This window comes from Mus pahari, chromosome 12, assembly GCF_900095145.1.
Source record: "Mus pahari chromosome 12, PAHARI_EIJ_v1.1, whole genome shotgun sequence".
NCBI lineage: Eukaryota > Metazoa > Chordata > Mammalia > Rodentia > Muridae > Mus > Mus pahari.
The window spans coordinates 52770373-52793707 of record NC_034601.1 but is presented as its reverse complement, the minus strand read 5'-3'; the positions used below and the strand labels follow the sequence as shown (position 1 = coordinate 52793707).

At 42.6% G+C, this 23335-nt stretch overlaps 2 protein-coding genes and 1 pseudogene across 5 annotated transcripts in view; 1 reads left to right on the top strand and 2 right to left on the bottom strand.

Moving 5' to 3' along the window:
* The window catches only part of Crybg3 (crystallin beta-gamma domain containing 3), a 100303-nt gene extending 91970 nt beyond the window's left edge, over positions 1-8333 (top strand). For both annotated transcript variants that reach the window (XM_029544216.1, XM_029544217.1), the window contains 3 exons: positions 4878-5036; positions 5781-5937; positions 6776-8333. In XM_029544216.1, the coding sequence (XP_029400076.1) occupies positions 4878-5036; positions 5781-5937; positions 6776-6864 (405 nt within the window). In that variant the 3' untranslated portion in view covers positions 6865-8333. The remainder of the gene's footprint in view (positions 1-4877; positions 5037-5780; positions 5938-6775) is intronic.
* Riox2 (ribosomal oxygenase 2) overlaps positions 7956-23335 on the bottom strand; it is a 21841-nt gene continuing 6461 nt past the window's right edge. For 2 of the 3 annotated variants that reach the window (XM_029544218.1, XM_029544219.1), the window contains exons 4-11: positions 22480-22599; positions 21343-21471; positions 17246-17349; positions 13683-13785; positions 12717-12888; positions 10893-10981; positions 9054-9143; positions 8381-8650 (exon numbers count right to left, since the gene is read on the bottom strand). In XM_029544218.1, the coding sequence (XP_029400078.1) occupies positions 8492-8650; positions 9054-9143; positions 10893-10981; positions 12717-12888; positions 13683-13785; positions 17246-17349; positions 21343-21471; positions 22480-22599 (966 nt within the window). In that variant the 3' untranslated portion in view covers positions 8381-8491. Of the gene's footprint in view, positions 8651-9053; positions 9144-10892; positions 10982-12716; positions 12889-13682; positions 13786-17245; positions 17350-21342; positions 21472-22479; positions 22600-23335 lie in introns of all 3 variants that reach the window. The other variant, XM_021209344.2, reaches the window with a different exon arrangement.
* Positions 19567-20869, bottom strand: LOC110329606 (annotated as a pseudogene).

The following is a 23335-nucleotide window of genomic DNA, read 5'->3' as shown; positions in this document are numbered from 1 at the left end:
CCACTTTGGCCTTGTTGCTAGACCTTCTTTTCCTCAGACTCCTTTCCATTTCCATACCTGTAATTCTTTCAGACAGGAACACTTTCAGTTAGAGTTGGGATTATGGGATGGCAATCCCATCCCTCACTTGATGTCCTGTCTTCCTGCTGGAGGTGGGCTCTATAAGTTCCCTCTCCCTACTCCCAACCTCCTACCTCCCTAGGTTGCCTGTTTCCATTCTTTCTTCTGGCCCTCGGGGCTTCAGTCCTTTTCCCTCATCCCAGATCAGGTTCTCCCCACCCCCCACTTGGGATTGCTTTCTTCTCCCTCCCAAGTGGGACTGAGGTGTCCTCACTTGGGCACTTCAGCTTGATCTTTTTTGGTTCTATGGACTGTATCTTGGGTATTATGTATTATGTTTTGTTTTTGCTAACATCCACTAATTAGTGAGTCTGAGTTACCTCACTCAGGATGATATTTTCTAGTTCCATCAATTTGTCTGCAAAAAATAGGATGTCCTTGTTTTTAATAGCTGAGAAGTATTCCATTGTATAAATGAACTACATTTTCTGTATCCATTCTTCTGTCTTGGGACATCTGGGTTGTTTCCAGCTTCTGGATATCACAAATAAGGCTGCTATGAACATAGTGGAACATGTGCCCCTGTGGCACAGAGGGACATCTTTTGGGTATATTCCCAAGAGTGGTATAGCTGGGCCTTCATGTAGATATATTTCCAATTTTCTGAGGAACCTCCAGATTGATTTCCAGAGTGGTTTTAACAGTTTGCCATCCCACCAGCAATGGAGGAGTCTTTCTCCACATCCTCTACAACATTTGCTGTCTGTCACTTATGGTTTTGATCTTAGCCATTCTGATTGGTTGTTTTGAATCTCAGGGTCGTTTTGATTTGCATTTCTCTGATCACTAAGGACTTTGAACTTTTCTTTAGGTGCTTCTCAGCCATTCAGGATTGCTCAGTTGTAAAATCTCAGTTTAGTTCTATACCCCATTTTTGATTGGGTTGTTTCTTGAATTCTTTATATGTTTTGGATATTAGCTCTCTACTGGATGTGGGGTTAGTGAAGATTTTTCTCCCAATCTGTAGGTTGTCAGTCTGGAACACTGCTTCACTTGATTCTCACAGTAGTGCTGAGGTAAGGATGATCATTGGATGCCAAACAGTTTGAGAAAGACAACCAACTGTTAGGACTGAAATTTGAGCCCAGATAATGTATATACTAGATTTTTAAGCATCTGGACTCTTTTGATAGTAAGATCAGCATTTTCAGAGTTCTCCCACAAACTCCAGGAAGCAAGCAGTCAGTTCAGTAGATCCAGGAGTTGAGGCTCTTATCAACCTCAGTGTTTGATAATTACCAAACTCTTGCCATGTCCTTTGATACACTCTCAGGTTCTGTCACTTCAAACCATAGCTGTTTACTAGCAGTGCGATTTTGATCAGTCACCCCAGGTTCCACACTGGGAAAACTATTAACATCACTGTGAATATGGAGTAGCATATGGACATATACTGACTTTGTATCAACTGTGGTACCACGCTGACTTTGAAAGCTTAGTTACTCACCATACTCCAGGAGAGAGCCAGAGACATTCTGCTTAAGGACCCCAAAACAGTAGTGATTTGATGATATGCCAATGTTCCAGGATGCTCCTCATTCCCAGTCCATGGGATGAGGGGTAACTGAAGTAAATAGCCACAGGGAAAAGAAAGGTAGAAGTGGGGAATCAGGTTTGGCTTTTGAAGACTAGCTAGTAACATGAATACTATGTTCCGAAAACCATAGATGCCAGTGAGAAAGTGTTCCTGTTTTGGCTTCCTCTGCTGGCTTCTTTGCAGCCAAGGGCCTAATGCAAGGGCCTCTACCATTGAATTACATCACCAGTCATCTCATTTTTGAGTTTCTCTGCTGGACAAGGAGATTCATTTCCATTGTTCCAGGTCCTGTGATCAAGAATGCTTAGAATAACCTCTTAATTTTACAAGCAAGTCCCTTTTGCATAACTTTAATATAAAAGATAATTACATCATTTCCTGTCATTTTTCATTTGGAACCTCCTTATTTTTAAATTCATGGCCTCTTTTTATTTTTATTATACACATTCGAGTGTGCGCACATGCACACACACACAAACTGCCATGCCTTTGGTGTCATCATTATTCAATGTATTTCTTCTGTGATTATCTCCACCTGCTGCAAAGAGAAGCTTCTTTGATGAGGGATAGGAGCTAGAGTTATCTGTTGGGTATTTAGAATGCAGTTAGGATTGTGCTGGTTTAGTAAAGTAGTGGTAGTACATTTCCCTTTTAAGACCCACGAACCTCTACAGGTCTGGCTAGCTTTCCAGTACCATGGTTTCCCTCTTGTTAAATGTGCTTTACATCCAACTAGGAAGCTACTAGTCATTGTCAAGGTAAGGTGGCCATGCTGGCTAATGTTGTCATTTACATCTGGGTAGGACTGTTGATTACTGCCCTCCATTGGCAGTTTGCATAGTATCTTCTGGTACTCTGAATGCTGGTCCAAGGGGAAGTTTTCAGATGAAGTCCAGTTCAGACCTTCTGAGTCCTGTGTCCAAAGTACATAGTATCTTCAGCAATGGGACTTAAAAGTTCAGCCTCTCAAATTCTTCCTGATTGCATGCCAGTAACAACTATTGTGATTTAAGTTAATTTCAAGTAATGTTTTAGATTATTTTCCCCATTGTTTAATTAGGCCACAGCTTTAAAACCCAACAGAAGAATTTTCAGTTTTGAAAACAGTGGCTTGTTACTACATGTAAATTTGGTACAGGATTGGTGCTATAATTCTTTTCCTTGTCGAGGAACCAGGAAATAATCAAAACCTGATCCTCCTTGAGGCTGGGAATACAGAAGTCACTAAGGTACTTATAATGCATGTCAGTGATTTCTAAGTGTAATTACAGTCATCAGACTACAAATGGTAATAAGGGTAATTAGTACCTTGCTTGGTCTTATTGATTTAAACTGTGATATTTAGTACTAAAGTAACTGGAGTTCTGTCATGTATGTAGGTCATACCTGTTTCTTTGTATATGCAAAGGTAATACAACTATAAAAGTTCACTGAAGTGTAGAGAATTAGTAATTGTTATCGCGGGAGACAACACTGAGATGTGGATACTTGTGTACATTATTACAGTTATAATTACTGATGCCAGAGTTCTTAAGAGTAAAAGCCTGGGTACTGGCAGCCCAACAAGCTAGTCTCAATCTCATGTCTTCAATACACTAATGGAAGAAATAGTAAGAGCAGAGACAGATCTATTCAATGCACCACACTCAGAATAAAGAAAGGATCCCACTGAAACTACCCACCCAGTCTTGGAGACAACGATATGAGAAGTATAGGCTTTAAGGGCTAGAGATATGCAGACAACAGCAGTCCTTGTCAAGGTTTGGTTCCCAGGACTGATGTCGGACAACTCGTTGTCTAGATCCAGTCTGATCTGCGTGGCGGTCTGGTAAGTTGTCAGAACTGTACAGTCTCTTGTTGAGAGGCAGTTCTTCCTCTGGCTGGCAAAGGGGCATCAGCTTTCCCCTTCTCTCTGCATGGCATTCCTGTGGAGATTTCAATTCTTTCAGGAGGTCAATAGCTAAAGGGGTGGTCACATGATATCTTGTTCTACCAGCATGGTTATAGACATGGAATGTGGAAGTAGTTCATTTTTTAAGACACTCAGCAGTCTTGTTCCTAGGTTTTTACAGCCAAGTTATTTGCCCTTCTACGTGGTAATTTAAATACTTAAGTGATGTTTCTTTAGACATGCTCAACACAGTAGCAGTTTACCAAAGGCAACCTACCTTCGTGTTGATGTGTTGTAATTTTCAAACTACAACATTCCTTGTTAGTCTTGCCATATCATGCCAAGCTTTACTTCTCTGGCCAGCACTCGAGTTTCACAGTGAAAGTACTCCAAGTAGCAGATCACTTTATTACAGTGCTAGAGTTCTACATAGGATGCCAGCTCTAGCCAGAGAGGATAGCAGTATCTTCTATCTTCAGGACCTGAGGCCTTGGATTCAGTATGCTTCCTGTTGAGTTGGTTCCAGTGCCCTTCTATTATTGTCTTATAACCACAGGGACAGTGACATAGGGATAACCGGTGTGCTCCTGCATGAGTCATCCTGCCAGAGATCCGACTCCCATCTGTGACAGCATTATTTGGAAAACCTGGAGCCACAGATGTTTTTTTCTGAAAGGCTCTGATTTTTCTGACAAAATTATGAGCACACACACACACACACACACACACACACGGCTTGATGTGTCTAAGGGCTCAGCAAATATTAGCCCTTATCCTTAGTGGTCTCAGATTTTTTCTTCTAAAAACTGTGTGTCATATATTTTCCAGACAAAGGATTACAGTCTGACTTTTGAATGCAGAAATCTTTTCATTAGATGAAAGATCAAGGCCTTCCCTAACAACTATTGGCCATTTAATCACTGCTCCACACAGTGTGCCTGAATACCATGCATGCTATTCCTGTGTTGTCACTAAGATCCATGTTGGGTGGTATCAAGCCCTTCTTCTCCCCATCCCTCCCAGCATATGTGACACATGATGAAACTCACCAAGCCCCTAATTCCACACTGCCCGAGCCTTGCCACATTGAGTTCTGGTGAATTACCCTCTCAGATGGGCACTGTTCAGAACATTTAGAAGACATTGCGTAATTTAAACTTTGTGCTCAAGGATTTATCAGCAGAAAATAATATATACATAACAGCCAAGGGAACTGAGTGATTAGTATTTATTAAAGTTAGTACCTCCTCACTTTCCTGCTTTGGACAGACTGAGTTTTCAATTGGGAAGCTTAAGGTCCCCATCCCTCAATGGTTTCTCTTTGTGTAGCCTGCAGTGTACATCAGAATAAGGAACCGAGCCCAGGATGAATACTTGACAGTCACTGGGAACCCAGCAGATGCACGGACAGTGTCTGTATGCATCTCTCCCTACAGTGGGAAGGACACTCAGATCTGGCACTACTGTCGAGGACTCTTTAAATCCAAGGTAAAAGATCATGTTTTTTTTTTTTTTCTGATGTTCACACGTGTATGCTAACTGTAATACTACCATATCAGCTGGCATGATGAAAACAATGTTGGCTTTCTAGAAACAGTTCATTGCATAATCATAAAAACAGATTTAGATTTACCTTTTTAAATCTAGAAAGCAGAGGTTCAGTTAAGCAGCAAGATAACATAAACGATCCTCTCTACTGGGGCCAAATCAGGAAATATGTTTGTGGGAGAAGGGTCCCTTATTTGATGACATCCAGATAAGATCAGTTCTCTCTTGTGATTCCAAACATGTTAAAACCCGTTCTTTTTAGAATACACAGTGGAGCCATCATAGAAGAAACTGTCGTGAACGATGCTTAAAAAAATGAAATACAAGATTTTCCCCTCATCATGCTGATGCTCTGGGAAACAGAGCACTAACTCAGAAAAACACTACTATGTTTTGATTTTATCACCAATGACCTAATTAGTACCTGCCTACTGTAACCAAGCATCATCTATTTAAGCTAACAGGGACATCCCCGAGTTCAGCATATCTTTACTGAAGACCTGGCATCAGAGGCAGAGCCTTTTCAAAACAAGTGTTTGCATTTCACTTTTGGTATCTACTCTTCCTCATCAGCTATAAAAGGCTTTTAAAGATAAATGGAAATTTTATTTTTCAGTTAAGACATAGCTACTGCATTTATATTTATATTGGCAATGGACTCATTTTATTCCTTGACTTGCATAGGCCAGTGATACATGTCTTGATGTGATTGGGGGGGACACTCCTGGAGCCAAGGTAGCCTTGTGGGCCGAACACGGGAAGTTCAGGCAGAAGTGGAGAATGAACAGAAACGGAACCATCAGCTCTTATCTCAGTGATGACCTTGTCCTGGACGTTAAAGGTGGGCCTTTGATAATAACCAATATTGTATGCCTCTGAGTGTAAGTTCCAAACCCCCTCCTTCCAAGTAAAAAACATTCTTTCAGTCTGTGGAGACAGCTCAGTGGTTAAGAGCACTAGCTGCTCTTCCAGAGGAAGAGTTTAATTCTCCTCACATGGTGGCTCACAACTATTTGCAAACTCCAAGACTAGGGGATTGGTTACCCTCACAATAATGCACACTGAAAAATGTTCACTTGGGGAGAAAAGTTTTAAAAAGAAAATAATGAACTCTAAGGGTCATACAGCCAGTAACCAACAAAAAACCCAACAATAAAATCTAAATAGCTTTTCTTTCATTAGAATAGTAAAAATTTCACTTGCAACCTTAATTTTCATGAACCATTGGGATTCTAAATTTGAAGTATCAAAATCTGCAAAATAAAGATGTCATCTGTTTCTTTTCCAAATTGCTGTGATCCTTAAAAGGCCCTCAGTTAAAATTGACAGCAGGAACAATTAACCTTGTTCTTTAATTTTACAAGGTCAGAGCTAGTATGGCTGTGGCTTTAGTTGTGTTAAGCACAACCCAACTATTGCTGTAGAAACAACAGTACCTGGCAGTCACCTAGAGTTTATTTGGGAGACTATTTTTGTGTGGCATATTTCTTTGGGCATTATGCACCTACATTTCTTTTTTTCTTTTTTAGTTTTAGTTTTTTAGTTTGACAAGAGGGTCCAATTTGAGGTGAATACTGGCTTTGTGGTTCAAACCCATTTTCCAACTGCTTTCAAGTAATATATTAGTCTACCTAAACAGTGTGTTGAACAAATCATTTCTTCTGAAATTTCTATCTTAGGAGGAAACTATTATGACAAGACTCATGTCATTGTGAATCAGCCCCTGGAGGGAGAAGAGACCCAGAAGTGGGACATTGAAATCCTGTGAGAATCGCAAAGGCACCTCCACCCACTCACGCCATGTGCATGGGAAGGAGGGCGCTGTGTTCACACTACTGCACTGCACCGCACCTCACCCAGAAAGAACTTTCTCCCCAGCGGTGACGACTGCTCCATGGGAAAGATAAAATATTCTTGCCAGTTACGGAGTATCCTTGGGAAGAAAATGGATTATTTCTTTTCCTGATGGATCCAGTTGTAGTGACCAATTTCCTGAAACCTGTCTTTTCTCTCCTAAGCACTAACCATGAATTCTGTTCTTGATGGCGCTAAGCTATCTGGACAATGCGGTTACAGCATCAGTTAGTGTCCTCTGTGAACGAGGCACAGGAAAACAAACTCCTACAGGCTGTCATGCTCCTGCAGGAAGATGAGTCATTTTTAGCACCACCTGAAGACTTATTTAAAAAAGCTTTCATATTAAACTGCTGCTGTGTTAAACAGATCTTAGTTTCTATATAGAAACTTAGTAACTGAAACACCCTTAAGTATTTATATTAATTACCTGACCCTAAGGAGGGACCTCAGCTTCTTGAGGCAAAAGGCACTAGTACTTAAAGTACTTTCTGTGGCTTGACCAATCTATACTGTTTTTCTAAATACAAATGTATAAACATTCTTAGAGTGCCCAACTAGCACCCAGTGTTCACCAACATGTCCTGCGGCGACAATACTGAGTGCTAACCTTACATTTTGCCCAACTTAAGGAGGAAAAGTAGTATCAAGACTGAGTCACTTACATTTAAGAGTTTAATGTCTCCCTGGAGTAAAGCACTACATGAAAGTTCAGAGAAAGCAAATAGGGCTTCTACTTTGTCTCTCTTACCTAAACTTTGTCTGAAAACTAAGTTTTCCTCCCATTTTAAACAATTACAGCTAAGCAAAACCAAGTATAGAGGCACTACCATGACCTGTACAGTTACAGGTCAATAGCCTTAATTCAGTCACTGCTTTCAGCCCTAATTTTGGCCAGAAAGAAAAAAATACGTATTTTTACAGAAATTCTCCAGCAATATTTTTAAAAATACCAACTTGTATGCACTTTAGAATGTAAAATAACAGTGGATGCTTAAGAGTGAAAGAGCCACCATCTACTTTATTTTTTATACACTTGGTCTTTCCATGTATATCCTGGCCCTTCTGTCGTCTTCCAAGTAGCACCTGAAAGCTCTGCATGTCCACAGATGCTGGGTACCTCGCATGGGTGTGGCAGTATTACATGAAACGTGTTTATTTTAATGGGGAAGGGGTCATGTATGCTCAAAGATCTGTATATTTTCATTGTAATTGTTAGAAAGTATTTTTGGAGCCCAGGATGCTCTTTAAAGGAGTTATTTCTTCCAAAGAACCAAGACAAGCCAGGTTAGTGACATAATTCTTTATGACACATGTACTGGAGTTGTGCCTTTTCTACAACACTGGATTAAATAAACTTGTCCGAAGTATCGTTTTATCAGAGTCTGGGATGCCTAATAATTTCCTGTTTTCGCTCTTGTGTCCACAAGGACATGAGCCAGCTTCTTCTCCCTGCTCCTCCAGGTAACTATACCCCCACCCAGAGTACTAACCAGAGCGCCAGCCCCCTTCCCCGCTCACTGAAAGTCTGCATAAAGGTACTAGAGTACTTGGATTAAAGACTCCGTCCAGAGTGACAGTGCCAGATTCTCCTTTTCTTCATCTGTGTCAAGTTTCAGGTCCTTAACACGAATTGGTAACCCGCACCAGATTTGCTTCAGAGCATCCACATGTGATAAAGGAAAGCGAAGACCGAAAATCTGAAGGAGGATACATTGTTTAGTACAAAAATAAAGTCACTTCATGGATTTTGCACAAGCTTACACAGTTCTCAATGTATTGTTTTTAATATCCTTCAGAAGTAGGAAACTACTTCACCTGTAATTGGATAATTCACAAGTCATCAATTCCCACATAAAAGCTTAGACTCCAACAACCTACTCTGAGTACTTAAGTTGTTGCAGAATGTTTGGCCCTTATCACATTTTAAAGCTGCTATCAATACATCCTTCACAGTATTGACTGACTTAATTGTTGTATCAGTCAAGAAAAGTGGCAGGTCCACAATGCTTCTGTAAAGACACATGGCCTTCCAGTCATAAGTAATTGTCCCAGCCACAACCCAAACTACAGGAAAGACATTTGTTTTCAGTTGGAACACACCTCAGATTCCTCCTCTTCTCCTATCATGTGCATCTGTCTCACATTCTTCAGAGAATGATAGACGTAAACCATCTTTTGTTGAGCTTCATCCTTTAAAGAAAATATTAAGTTATGAACAAGAAAGATACAGAGGGCTTCAGTACTAGGAGGGTTAAAAAAATCTAACACCAAGGAGAATCTTGTGGGGGAGTGTGAGGGAGAAAACAGGCTCTAGTTGGCTCGGAACTGACTATGTAGAGCAGGCTGGCCTTGAATTCAGAGCCCTGCCTGGGATGAAGGTACACAGCATCATACCTGGCACCAATGAAAATCTTTAAAGCCTTGGTCCTCAAATGAAATGCAATTCTGTACAAAATACTCTGGGCCCAAAGTTACAATCCAACTGTTGTAATAAAGACAAACATGTTCAAGATTCTAATATGTCAGCTTAGCCCTAACAGTTTTTTGTTTTTTTTTTTTTTTTGCTTAAATCATCTGCACTTTGTTCTATCAAAGTTTGACATTCCTAGAACAAACTAAAAAGTTATAAAGTGAAACTGTTGAGAAATACAAGCTGTGTTCCATTTAAATTTCAGTAGTAGATCACTACTCCCTGTGGTCTTCCAAAACATTTATTATCCCTTGTCGCTGACTAGCTAAATGCCTGAGCCAACATATAATGTCTCAGACTTTAGTGATTTTATTTCCATCATCTTCCTCTAAGCTTAGCCCTGACTGCTACAGCCTGGCCTTTTGCAGCTCCTCAATGCTTAGGAATTACTAGGTAAAGCCATGAGGCACCGAATAGTTCTCATAGACTGTGTTTAGGGCTAAAAACAAAATAAAAAAATAAGCCGGGCCTGGTGGCGCAGGCCTTTAATCCCAGCACTCGGGAGGTAGAGGCAGGCGGATTTCTGAGTTCGAGGCCAGCCTGGTCTACCAAGTAAGTTCTAGGACAGCCAGGGCTATACAGAGAAACCCTGTCTCGAAAAAAAAACAAAACAAAAACAAAAACAAAAAAATTTCCTTAAAAAAACAAAACAAACAAAAAAAAAACAAACTTTTTTATGTATGAGTACACTGTCACTGTCTTCAGACACACTAGGAGGAGGGCATCTGATTCTATTATAGATGTATTATAGATGGTGTGAACCACCATGTGGTTGCTGGGAATTGAATGCTCTCAACCACTGAGCCATCTCTCCAGCCTGAATTTTATTTTCTTAAACAAACATAAAGCCCCAAATCCTTTTTAATGTATATGGGTGTTTCCCTGCTTGTATGTCTGCATATCACCTACATATCTGGAAGCCAGAGGCCAGAAGAGGACATCAGACATCTTGGAATTTAGAGACCAGAAGAAGACATCAAATGCCCTGGAACTGGAGTTACAGACAGCTGTGAGCTGCCACATGAGTGCTGAGAATCAAACCTGGGTCCTCTGGAGAGAAGTAAGTGCTCTTAACTACTGATTCATCATCTCTCTAGTCACAGAAATTTACAATTTTACAAGGCTTTCCAACCAGCCAGTTTGGAGAATCAATGCATAAAAAGGCCAAATTACAGAACATAGATTATTTTTTGTTCTCTATGATTTCTACTATAGAATGTAAGCTAGATCTTTGCAGTATAGACAACGACAGGGACTGGGACAGGGAAACAGGGTCTTCAGTTGTTCATGAAGAGCAGTATAGCCTGCAGTAGATTAGGAAGCAAAGATCAGACACATACACGAGAAGAGGATTCTGAGGATGAAAGCAGGTACTGCATCAGGAACCGTCAGGCGTGACCTCACTGAAGTAACCTGAGGTTTGTGGAAATAGTGTGAACAGGGGAGACCTCTTCCTCCTGGGTACTCACGGATGGATTCTTATCTGGCCCTACTGTGAGGACAATGTGATCTTTGAACTGCAGTCTTATTATGTTGTCCAACCTTGGCAACTTTTTACCTAGAACAGAAAGCCAGCCATCAAAAAGGAAGCCAACATGTTCAAACTTGCTTGTGACCCATCTTTTAGCTCACACTCTCATACATCTATCATGATGATTAAAAGTGCAGCTAGTACCTCCATGAACCTCATTCTTATAGTGATACAGGCATATCATTAGGTAAATAATAATGCAAGATGATAGTATCTTAGAGGGCTAAGTGTGGGGCTCAGTGGAGAACTTAACTAGCACTCACAAGGCCTGCACTCGAATGCCAACACCACACACAAAGATCACATTAAACCGGTGTAAGTAATCCCATCTATGGATGGGAAGAACTGTGTTGCTTCTGCATGAAAGCAGAGCCTCGACTCCATCTGGGCTCTGGAAGGAATGAGCTGTGTGACAATGGCACATAATTTAGTCCCTGTAAGTCAAACACCCTGTCCTTTAAGACCCACCACAAAACTAAACAGTCTACTCTTTCTAAAGTGGACTTAGGAAAATCAAAAGAACCGCCAAGAGAAACAAGCTGGCCTTATAAGGCCATCTGAGTGGGAAAGGATTAAGGAATCATAACTTTATTGACTATAGTAGCTAAACTAGGGAAGCCATTAGATAAACATCCTGGAACTAAGCCGGGATTTACTTAGCAAATTCTATCCTCCTAAAGATTAATATATTACTGGTACAATACAGTATTCTGAACAGATGTAATCAAAATTAAATTCTAAACTTCCTTCAAAGACTCTATAATAAAAATATATATAGTATTATCATAAGTAGGGACTTTATTTTAGTGGATCTCACCTGGTGATAGGCGAGACTATCATAGGGAAAAGATTCTTGGCAAAAAAAGGGCTGGCTCAGTTAGCATTAGGTCTCAGGATTCTCTTGAACACTGTTTAACTGAATATTACTATCAGTCAAGACCACCAAACATACTTGGGGTCTGAATTCAGACAAAAACAAAAACAGTGTTCATATTACCAGTGGCCCAATACTCTTCTCCCCTGGTTTCTGAGTGAAGGTGCCATTTATCCGAGGTAACTTCTGCCTCATACATCCTTCCCACTCGATGAGTATCAACAAGAGACTCACCTACTTCCAGACAGCACCATTCCATACCAAAGCTTTGCTGCCATGAGCTCTCTGGAAACTGAAGTGTTCAGCTTAAGCCCACACCCTGTAAATTCTTTCTATAATGCCCTTTTATGGAGATACTTTACAGTGTGCAGCTTTCCCACTGCAACAAGTCAAAATATCCAACTTTGAGTGTGTGTCCTTGGTGGCTTGTGCTGGACACTGACAGTACCTATCAGCTGAATTCCATCAGTCAAAGACGACCTGTCACTCGTTACTCACTACAACTTGGGAGACTCATGCTATCTTTAATCATTCTTTTATTTTCCCTAGTGGTAGCAGACTTTAACATGCTTGCCTTAGTTCTAACAAGATTATGTCATAGTCAAGCTCTTCAGCATTTCTGGACTTGATGAATAAAAGACTACTCACAGCTACGTTTTTCAGCTAAAATGAGTTCTTACTTCCTGTCAGCTGCAGGGCAAGTTCTCACAAATGACTTGGGAGATTAATGAGGACAGCATGTCTGTGAAACAACACACACTAAGGAGAGATGCTGTCCACCTGAAACCTAAAATGTCTCGTGTGCTCCACTGGCTCCGAGTAGAGAGCAGTCAGTAGAGCATCAGGTCTCCATAATCCGCAGGCCCCGGAGTAAAAAGCAAGCCCCACCTGGGTCCACCGTCTCCGTTCCATTTCCCTGGAAGAAAGGAGGGAGCCTGTGCTTGACGAAGTCCTTCTTCATATCTGATGACAGCAGCTCTTCTCTGCCCTCGAGCTGGTCTGCAAGAGTCCTCAGAAAGCCACTCAACTTCCTTGTTACATCAGCTGGGGTTTCCACATTCTGGAAGCAAGGAAGTGAACCTTGACCAGATTGTTAGAGGCAGCTGCCCCGGTCACAGTTTTCACTGTAGTATCCTGAGCTGCAACCCAATACTTACATCCACTGACTTAACCATTCCATGGTGGGGAGGGACAACCTGGACCTTAAGACAAGGAAGCCTATTATATCCTTACAGGCAACACTTACCTTACATTGTCCATCATTTCTAAAAATATAAATAAAAACAACACCTAAAACAATTTTCAGAATTTTGCTTGGAAAAGTGGATCCTTGGACTTATAGTATTATCCAGACTCTATCTTTGCAAAGTCACTCTCCATGGGTGACCGACTGCCTTCCATAATAGCAACATTTGTTCTACTCAGCCCAGTCAACTTACTGACTAGAAACTAGCCAAAGAGTATTCCTTTTCGAAATGAAGAAACCACCAGGAAATCCAATGTGCACACCGAGCCCAGGTGCCGCCTCTTCAACCAGAGGCTCCACAGAGGCTTGTGGCCATGTTTGTTTGTTCAGCTATCTATTTAGTCAATATCCCCAGTCTTACTGTGTGAAAATACACAAAATACTCTTGAACAATAGTCAAAGGGCACAGATGAATGGTCCTCCATGAAGCCACCCTCCATTGGCTGTGTAAATCCCTATGCTCAGCAGGCCAGCACAGCGGGCTAGCTTGCTTCATCCGAAGGTCCTGGAGTCCTTGGAGGCAGATTTGCCTCCCTGGTGCATGGCTTGCCACCTCCCTCCAACCCCCCCCCCCCCCCGAGTGGCTTGCCACCTGCTTCTACTCTCACCAGGAGCATCCTCCGGGGCATTCCACTTCTTAATGTCACATCTTCCTTTGCAATGTCAAATACAAGCCCCGAAATGGAATCCAAAAGGCAGTCTCCCCATGAACTACAACATGAAATAAGAAAATGAAAATAACCAAAGTTGTTAATGAATCATCAATATACGTAAATACCAACTACTACGCAAAACTGCAAACTGGGTTCACATTTCCCATTTCTGAGCAATTCAGAAAATTAAATTATACCATAAAGAAGGAATTTGGAAGATCAAACTATACACAAGCCTCTATAGGATCAGCTTTATAAGAAATTTCAACACTCAGTAAAAGTCCTATTAAAAACATCTTACAGGCATTAAGTCCCACGGAAATACATGTAGGGTAACAGACAGATCCCTGTACTATATCCTTACCTGAACAGCCAACTGACACATTGTACTCAGTACGGGCAAAGATGACCCTCAGTAAATACACTAGCGTCGCTGCTTTAAAACAAAAGGATTTCTTTTCTTTTTTTTCTTATTTTTTCGAGTCAGGGTTCCTCTGTGTAGCCCTGGCTGTCCTGGAACTCACTCTGTAGACCAGGCTGACCTTGAACTCAGAAATCCNCCTGCCTATGCCTCCCAAGTGCTGGGACTAAAGGTGTGCGCCACCATGCCTGGCTACAAAACTGATTTTTTTTTTTTTTNAAGATTTATTTATTTATTTATTATATGTAAGTACACTGTAGCTATCTTCAGACACTCCAGAAGAGGGAGTCAGATCTTGTTACGGATGGTTATGAGCCACCATGTGGTTGCTGGGATTTGAACTCTGCACCTTCGGAAGAGCAGTCGGGTGCTCTTACCCACTGAGCCATCTCACCAGCCCCCCAAAACTGATTTCTAATAATTGTCTTACTGGCTTAGAGAGTCCAGTGTCCAAAAATACTATCCAGAAGACAGTATCAGCCAGTGCTCAGCTAACTTTACCTCTTCTGAGGTAGATTTGTCTCATTTCCTCCTCTGTGGCAGTTAGAAGTGGCTCTTTCCCAACCATGTACCAGTTTAAGTTAGAAAAATAAAAACACTCTGTGGGGTTGCTTTCTTTAAACACTTCTTGTTTAAATTTCTCCCATATCACCAGTAGATTTCAAATTGAGGGCTACATGCAAAATAGAAATGGCAGTACAGCTTCTGCTTCTCAGTCAGGAGAACTGGCACTTTCTTGTTTCCTATCCTAGAAGAATGGCAAAGGATGAGGCAGGAGCCCCTTAAGACACTTTCCCCAAAGAATCCACTACTTGGGTGTCACACTGATGTGCAACTTAAAGCCACAGCTTCCTTCACCCTTGCTGATCATGGAGGATAGAAGCAGCTCTCTGGACAAGGGAAATGGTCTTTTGCAGGTTTCAGGTAAAAGTCATATGGCAATAGATCACAGAGGAATTAGATGGCAGATAAACAGTGTCCTTCCACAGGAAAGAATATTGATTTTGGGAGATTTGCTCTGGCATTAGCAGGCCCTAGCCATTCCGGTGATGCCTCTCCCAGAGGTGTTGAGAAGAGGCTGTCTCCCTTACCACAGTGGGAGCCCAGGTTCGGAGCCCAGGAACACCTCTGAATTAGAGGTCTGGCTCTCAGATTTCATTCTGCCATTCTGGCTTCTGCACTTCCTACCCAAATCAGAGGCCAGACAAGGCCCACGAGGCTCAGTACCCACCCACAGCCCAGGCCGGCAACCCAGGGCCTGGGAAACTCTCCCTTAGCCCCAGCTGACTGAAGGAAGGCTGATGAGACCCAGAGGCCTACCAGAGCTTCACTTTAGGATGGGAGACGGACCAAGGCAGGTACTTAACAGCAGAATCAAAAGCAAACGGGTTAAGGTAAGGGGAAATGGATGGAATTGCTGATAGCAGGACACCTACAAGGTATAAAGGAAAAAGAGGAAGTGAAAATAACCAGGGTTGGCAAGATGGATCAGTGAGGAATGGGAAGTGCCAGGAACACCTGTTTATGACCCCTGAAACTACAGTGGTAAGAGAAAACACACAGAGAGAGAGGGAGGGAGGGAGGGAGGGAGGGAGGGTTTGGAGTGGTGAAAAGAACTTGAGGACCTAGTTGTGGTTGTCCACAACTATCTGTAACTCTAATTCCAAGGAATCCAACACTCTCATGTAGCCTCTGAGAGCACAGGCATACAGGCAATGCAATACACACACACACACACACACACACACACACACACACACACACACACACAGTCCAACAATCCACAGAAAATAAGGAGAAAAAAAAAAGGAAACAAGATGACAACAGATATAAAATTTAAACAAAAACTGGTTTAAGAAGACAAAAATTCTACCATGGAAGCACCAATGTGTCTACCAAGCAGAATTAACTGTGTGACAGTAATGATGGGGCACCAGAAGATACAGACATTATTAGGGACAGCCTATTAGTTGCTTTGGCCTGCAACTTTCTCAGTTCTTCTGACTCACTTCTACAATTGTCCCTACTCTTTCTGCATGTGTATGAAAAAAAAAAAAGTATATAAATACATATGTATGTAAAATATCAGTGAGTGCGATGATATGCATATGACTGTGTGCATGCTATGCTGAGGCCAGACACTATCACTCTCTGCTGTACTCCTCTGAGACAGGGTCCCCGATGGTAGCCAAGTCCAGTGACCCTCTTATCCCTGCTATCCAAGAGCACTGGAGCACACACAGCATCCCAAACTCCTTTTCTTTTACATGGATGCTGATATGCCAACATCTTCATGTTTGCATAGTAAGCTTTTTTTTTTTTTTTAACCAGTGGGCCACCTTTCTCTTGCTCCCTGCTTGTCTTGACTGGCCTCAGATTTTCTGTTCTTTACCTCATCAGAGTGACTAAGTACTTTCGAAACCTAAAACTTTCTGCCTTCCACTGTGTACAAATGGTACTAAACCCAGGCAGAATATGTCTATGTCCCCCAGTAAATCTGAACATGGGTGAGTTTCACACAGCAGTCACGAGAAAGAAGGGATACACTTACTAACTCATTTTACGATCTCCTGCTTTTCAGCAGGAGGGACTTGATGTCCCCTGGTCCTGGACTGCCTTCTCCTACCCACCATGACTTTCTGACCTACCCCTACATAATCATCCATTAAGACACACTGAATGTATGTCACGTCTTCTCTGAGCCTGTTCCTGATAGCCAAGCTGAGCTGAGCGTATCGCTTTAAGCTCCAAGGGTCTCTGAAAACTTACTGTGATAAACCCATAGCTACAGGTTTTTCTCTTTGCTTTGCTTTTCCTTGCCTCTCTAAGGGGTCCTCTATCCTCTATTTAGATACTGTGAAGTATCCGTGTGTGTGTGTGTGTGGGGGGGTGAGTGGGAAGGAGGAGAAACCCACGATGTTTAAAGAATATCCAGACAGGCCAATCACACATGGGGACACATCAAAAAAAATATGGAGGGAGTCAGCACAGAATACGAGGTAGTAGACAACTTCCTCAGGTCTATCCTGAATGTGGCTGCTTTGGGCCACAGCTCAGAGCTATCCTAAAACACTAGGTTAGGAAGCAAAGGCCTTACTTGTTCTGGTAGGTGCTAATAGTCAGGTGAATAGAGTAGGCCAGTCCTGAAGGAGCTTCGGCCTGATGAATGGTCCCTCTGGGGAAGTACAGCAAATCTCCAGGCTGAAGGAGAAAGAGAAGAGTCAAGTACAGAGCAGAGCAGTCTCTTGTCTTTAAGAAGATAACATGCTGGGAGTTCACCATTTGAGAAATCACGACACATCTCAGGGGCAGTCTGTGTACTGGGCTCAGGTCTTTATTTTCAGGGTGACACCAGATATACCTGAAACTATCCTCACAGGACTGAGATCCAAACGTTAACACCCTGTTTCTGGGGTGGCCAATCCCTCCCTCAGGTTAAGGTAGGGCTTTCAGTCACAGGACCAGTGCAACTTGCCTAGCTACCTTAGCCTTAGACTCTCATCACTAAATGGGGCAAGAGCCCCAAAGCCTACCACATTATTTAGAGGACTAAGGAAATGCTGTTTCCAAGTGTTGGTGCAGCATGGGGTATGGTTTTATTACAGTCACTGCCAGTCCTCATCTCTTGAGAATTTTCTTTACATCTCCCTGAGAGGATCTATTATATCAATCCTAACCCAACCTCCTCAGAGCCTTTTCCAGCAAGGCATGCAATGTAGAGCACAGATGGGTGTGTGTGTGTGTGTGTGTGTGTGTGTGTGTAGTGTATTCTTAAGGCTTGCATAGCTGCTCACTTGCTGAATGACCCCAAAATGGCAGTACTTCAAGCAGATAAACATTTTTAACAATTAAACCCATTGTTTATCATTTTGGTGCTACCCCGAGTGAGGCCTTCACAGATCCACTTCACTCACTCCACAGGAATCTGGATAACTGCCCCCAAGTCCTTTGGGGAAGATGAGGAGGAAGATTCTCCCCAAAAGAAATGAAGGTGTCCCAACAGTGAGGCCGACTTAAGATTTCTGACCCCTGGGACTATTACAAATTAAATCTGTGCTATTATAACAATCACTGGGCTAACAAAACACTGACGTCTCACACAAAGAATCTGATGGTAAAGGAACNATTAACATGGTATATTATAATCCCAGACTGCAGAGTAAGTATCATGATCTCCCAATTTAGATAAATTTTTTTGCTCAAGGGCACTGCAGTTAAAGTGACTTCAGCTTAACTGAACTCTCAATCTGTCACACACCCTGTTTCTGTACCCTGAAACCCACACTAGACCTACTCCATAGGCTAGCACTAGAGTGGGGGAAGGTTGATAAGGGCTTTAGAATCCTCATCGAAGCCCATTCCTGCCTCAGAGGGTGCTTTAAAAAAGAATGGCCCACATAGGCGCCTACGTCTGAATATTGGTTTCCAGTTGGTGGCTGTGCTTGGAAGGATTAGAAGGTGCATTCCTGCTGGAGGTATGTCGCTAGAGGCAGGCTTGAGGTTTCAAAAGCCTTCTGCCAGCCCCAATACACTCTGCCTGTTTGCAGGATGAGTGTGAACTCTCAGCTATTGCTGCCACCATGCCTTCACTCCACCATCATGGACTCTAATTCCCTAAAATCACAAGCCCAATTAAGTGCTTTCTCTTATAAATTACCTTGATTATGGTATTTTTATCCCAAGTCCATTTGAAGGGGCCTACCGAGTAATCTTTGGTTTACAGGCCCCACAACAGAGTAGAATGTGAGCAGTGCATTAGCAATGCACTTTGAATGGGTACAGTTGTCATACATTAAACTAACCATACACTTAGCAAACCAGAATGTTAAGCAATGAGCTATAAAGCAAACATAAAACCATCATTATTTATTCAGGCTTCCTATAACAAAGGCATCCATCCAAAACAAGGGAAGCGGTTTCTTCCTGGCTATTGACAGGCAAATCTTAAAATCAATAAAGAGATACAGACAGAGAATATGAATTAGGGCTGGTATACCCTCAAGATGCAAGAAATATGAGAAGACAGCCACACAAAATAGCCACACCATAAGAATCTTTGAAATGACTGGGTGGTGGTGGCACACGCCTTTAATCCCAGCACTCGGGAGGCAGAGGCAGCCAGATTTCTGAGTTCAAGGCCAGCCTGGTCTACAGCCAGGGCTATACAAAGAAACCCTGTCTTGAAAAACCAAAAAAAAAAAAAAAAACAAACAAACAAAACAACCAAAAAAAAAAACCAAAAAAAAAAAAAAAAAAAAAAAAAAATCTTTGAAAATTGTCTAATTTGATCATTTATATTGCCACTGAAGAAATGTATGTTTTCTTTTTTCTTTTTTTAAGTTCAATGTAGTTTCCTTTAATGACCCCCATCTCCCTTGAAGGGTAGGTGCAGGCAGCTAGGCGACTGGCAAGACATGTTCACTTAAAGATCTTGCCTTGATTGACGGCTTTGCCTACGTGCTGGAAAGTCCCCTTCCAGGAAAAGTACTCTCGAACCAGGGTCTGAATCTCCTCACTCCCAGGATCCAGTTTCCGCCATGTCTATGACTCATAGTCCACCTGCCAATGTGGACTCAGCAGAAAGGCAAGCTCTTGGCCTCGGAAGACCCACACCCCAGAGATGGAGCTGCTGTTGTTGGGTCCAAAGAGGATAACACTAGCAAGGGCATCTTCCTCAGTTTATCCAGTCGCTGGAACATTCCAGTGAGGAGGTTGCAACTCATGAAGGTCTGGGTGAGCTCTTCAGGGAAGCGGTCCTCAGCATACCACAGGCACCAGCCATCTTTATCAAAGTGCTCCCAGAAGTATGGCAGTGCCACAGAGAGGGTATCCTCATTGGAGTACTTACGCTTAAACTCACCCAACACAAAGGTACTCTTGGGCAGGTGAGTGAAAGGGTCCTTGGCCTTGGGCTCAGCAGCCAGTGCCTGCTCACACTCACCTATCTCTTCCTCAGGAGCTGGGGCAGCTGCCTTTTTTTCCTTCCGCTCAGCCTGGGGTTTCTGTTTCTCCTCTCGTGAATCCTCTTTCCTTGGGGTATCTTTTTAGGCTGGCTCTCTGCAAACTTCTTAGCATCAAACTGGGCCATCTTTTCACACAGCTTCACCTCCCCCAAGATAGCCCTGAACTGGGGCTGGTTAATGCAGGTAAGGAACCACCGGTTGGTATTGGGGAAGGCCTGGCGAAAAGAAGGCTCTAAGACCTGTTTATAGAGCCACAACAGGGTACAGACAACTGTGATATCAGCCAGTGTCACTCGCTCGCCCACCAGAAAAGTTCGAGTCTTCAAGTGAGTGTCCAGCAGCCCCAGGATTCACTTCACCTCCTCTTTTGCATTTTCAGTGGCCTGTTTGTTGTGGCGAATAATGCCCAAGGTGGGGAACACCCAGGTACTAGCTGGAGGAACGATGTCACTGTCAGCAAAGCTGACCCACTGCACCACCTGAGCTGCTGCCTCTGGTGTACTTCCTCGCAGCTCGTTGCTTACATAATAGGCAATGGCACTGTTCTCAAACACACAGAATCCATCATCACCCTCAAATGCTGGAACCTTGCCGGCAGGAAATTTTCGGAGAAATTTGGGCGTGCGGTTGCTCTGGCCAAGGTGGTATTGGGGTAGTGCGGAGAGCACTCAGACCTGAGCCCCGGTGTACTGAGCAGTGATGAGGGCCTTGAAGGCCCTTCAGTTTTCAAGGTATGTGTACAGGGTCCCGGCCGCCATGGTGATTCCACAGAGAAAGGCGAAATGTATGTTTTCTAAGCAAGGGCATGAAGCTTATTTATGAAGCTCTTCCTGTCTCACCACATCCTTTTCTCAAGATCATCTCCTGCCTGGCTCTGGTATGTTCCTATCCAAACTAACTGGATCAAGATGGTAAGGAAACAATTTATGGTTAAGCTACTCGGCTCCCTTGAGGAAGAACCCATGAGCACTTTGCTAGCTCCTTGTGGGTAGGAACTACACTATCAGGAAGAAAATGGGTGGTACTGAAACTTCTACCAAGAAAAGGCAGGCATCACTGTGCTCTGCTTACACACTGGGTACTGACTTAAATATGAAGGAATAGGCCAAGGCCAAACCGTCCACAATGATTCTAGAGAAGTTGGTGATTCGTTGAATTAAATTTATTTTTGTTGACCTGAATCATACATGGAGGCATGCTTTTTAGAAAATGTGTAGAAGACTGCCCATACCTTCAGCAGGAAGTCATGTGTTGGTGTGCCGATCCGGTCCTCAGACTCCACACTGTACTCGTGGGCCAGGGGCACAGTTGGGGAGTACAGGCGCCAGTGTTTCGTTCCCTCCAGCTGCAGGATAAAAACCTACAGGAGGCCAAAGACCAGAGAGCATCAGAAAGCTCCCTGACAAGCTGGGAACTTCTCGGACAGACACCAGGAATGCATGCCCCTTACAGAGATAAGCTGCCACTCTTAGTCATTTTGAAGCACGTAATCAGGAATCCTGGTGTTGGACATTCATTCTTGTCACTTTCTCAGACTTGACTGGGCTCTTTTATATTCCACTAGTCTTTACATCTTCCATCAGCTAGGCATTTGAAAGCCATAATCTCTGATAGAAAAATCTGATACAAGTAAATGCCCCAAGGCTTAAATATTACAACAAACACTGCAGTTTTGTTTTGTTTTGTTTTTAAGTTTTCATTTGGCTAAAAGTATCTTAATATTCTATTAAGAATATTTAAGAAACACTTGTGGACAATGTATGTATCTCAAATAGTTCTCAGAGGAATAAAAAGGTACTTCTATTACACCCGTGTTCACACCTTGTATGAGTATAAAAATAAAACTACAAAATATTCAAGCCAATGAGTTAACTTTTTGGAAGCCACATAAGAATGAAATCAACCCTTGTAAACGTGCCAGGAATTAAGTGGAAACAGAACCTCCATTCAAGCTACACCAAGACTTTGTGAAAGCAGAAGAATATACATATTGTTGGCAGCCACTGAAAATGGACAGTGAAAGAAATGTAAGATTTGTGATCTCACCTCACTTTATTGTTTTTAAGAAAGATTATTCTTTTAAAAGTGTTACCAAAAAAATAAAAACAAAAACAAACAAACAAACAAAAAAACCCTATTTCTAAAGACTGTGTGAATCTTTCATCAGCAATACTCATGCTTTGAGAAGGAGCAGGAAGCTAGTCTGCAGGCATCCCAACACAGAGACGAGGTCAGGCTCTTCAGGAAGGACCAGAAAAACAGCCACAGTCTAAGAGTGCCCGAGAGTGATAAAGACAACCATGACAACTGAACAAGTCTGGCCTCAGCAGCCTGTTCTTTCCAACCTGGACAATGAATTTCCTCTTACCTCAACATCATCGTAATGTGGAGGGAGGCCCTGAGATCCTGCAGGAGTCATGTACACATTCGAGCCTACTAAGGACCCAAAGTAACATTCCAGCTTTTCCTGGATCCGCCAGAGCTCATCCTTTGACAAAGAAAAAAGTGAATAGCAAATAAGAAAGTAAATTCATTTAGGATGTCCCTCTGCTGTACAATCATCATGGGGCAGGCAACTGAACAGTAAAAGCCTCCTCAGGAATCTCTGCAGTGTGCACACTCTAGGTAACCTGACAGGTGTGAGCAGGTAAGTGAGGAACTGGAAGAAGAAACCAGTCAATTCATACCTTTAAAGCTGGCCTTCACTCTGGGGTATAGAATAGACTGCAAAAATTCAAGAGACTAATTTGGAAGCTATGATTAAGCAGCACAAACAAGGGATGGACAGAGTGGCAGGGACAAGAGAAAAGGTGGAGGCACACTGTGGAATTGCAGAGGGCTCTGCAATTGAGGAGGAGAAGAGAAACAAGCTGCTGCTTGACTTGATCGGTGATCGGCTACTTGCATTTGCTGAGCTGGGAAAAGCCTATGGAAAAGGCAGTTTTCAGGGGCCGGCTAGTGCTCAGCCAGTGAAGTATCTGCCAACAGCTACAAAGAGCAGAGCTTGCATTCCCAGCACCCACTCTGCATGCCTTTAACTCTAGTTCTAGGAGGCAGCGACAGTCTAGCCTAAGTGGGGAGATCCAGGTTCAGTGAAGGTTCTGCCATTAAAAAAAGAGAGATGGAAAGAGATGGAGAAAAATACAGTCTCTGGCCTTTCTTTACATGTCACCACCACCACCACACACACCTGCATGCGCCTACATGCTCTACCTATATCCACA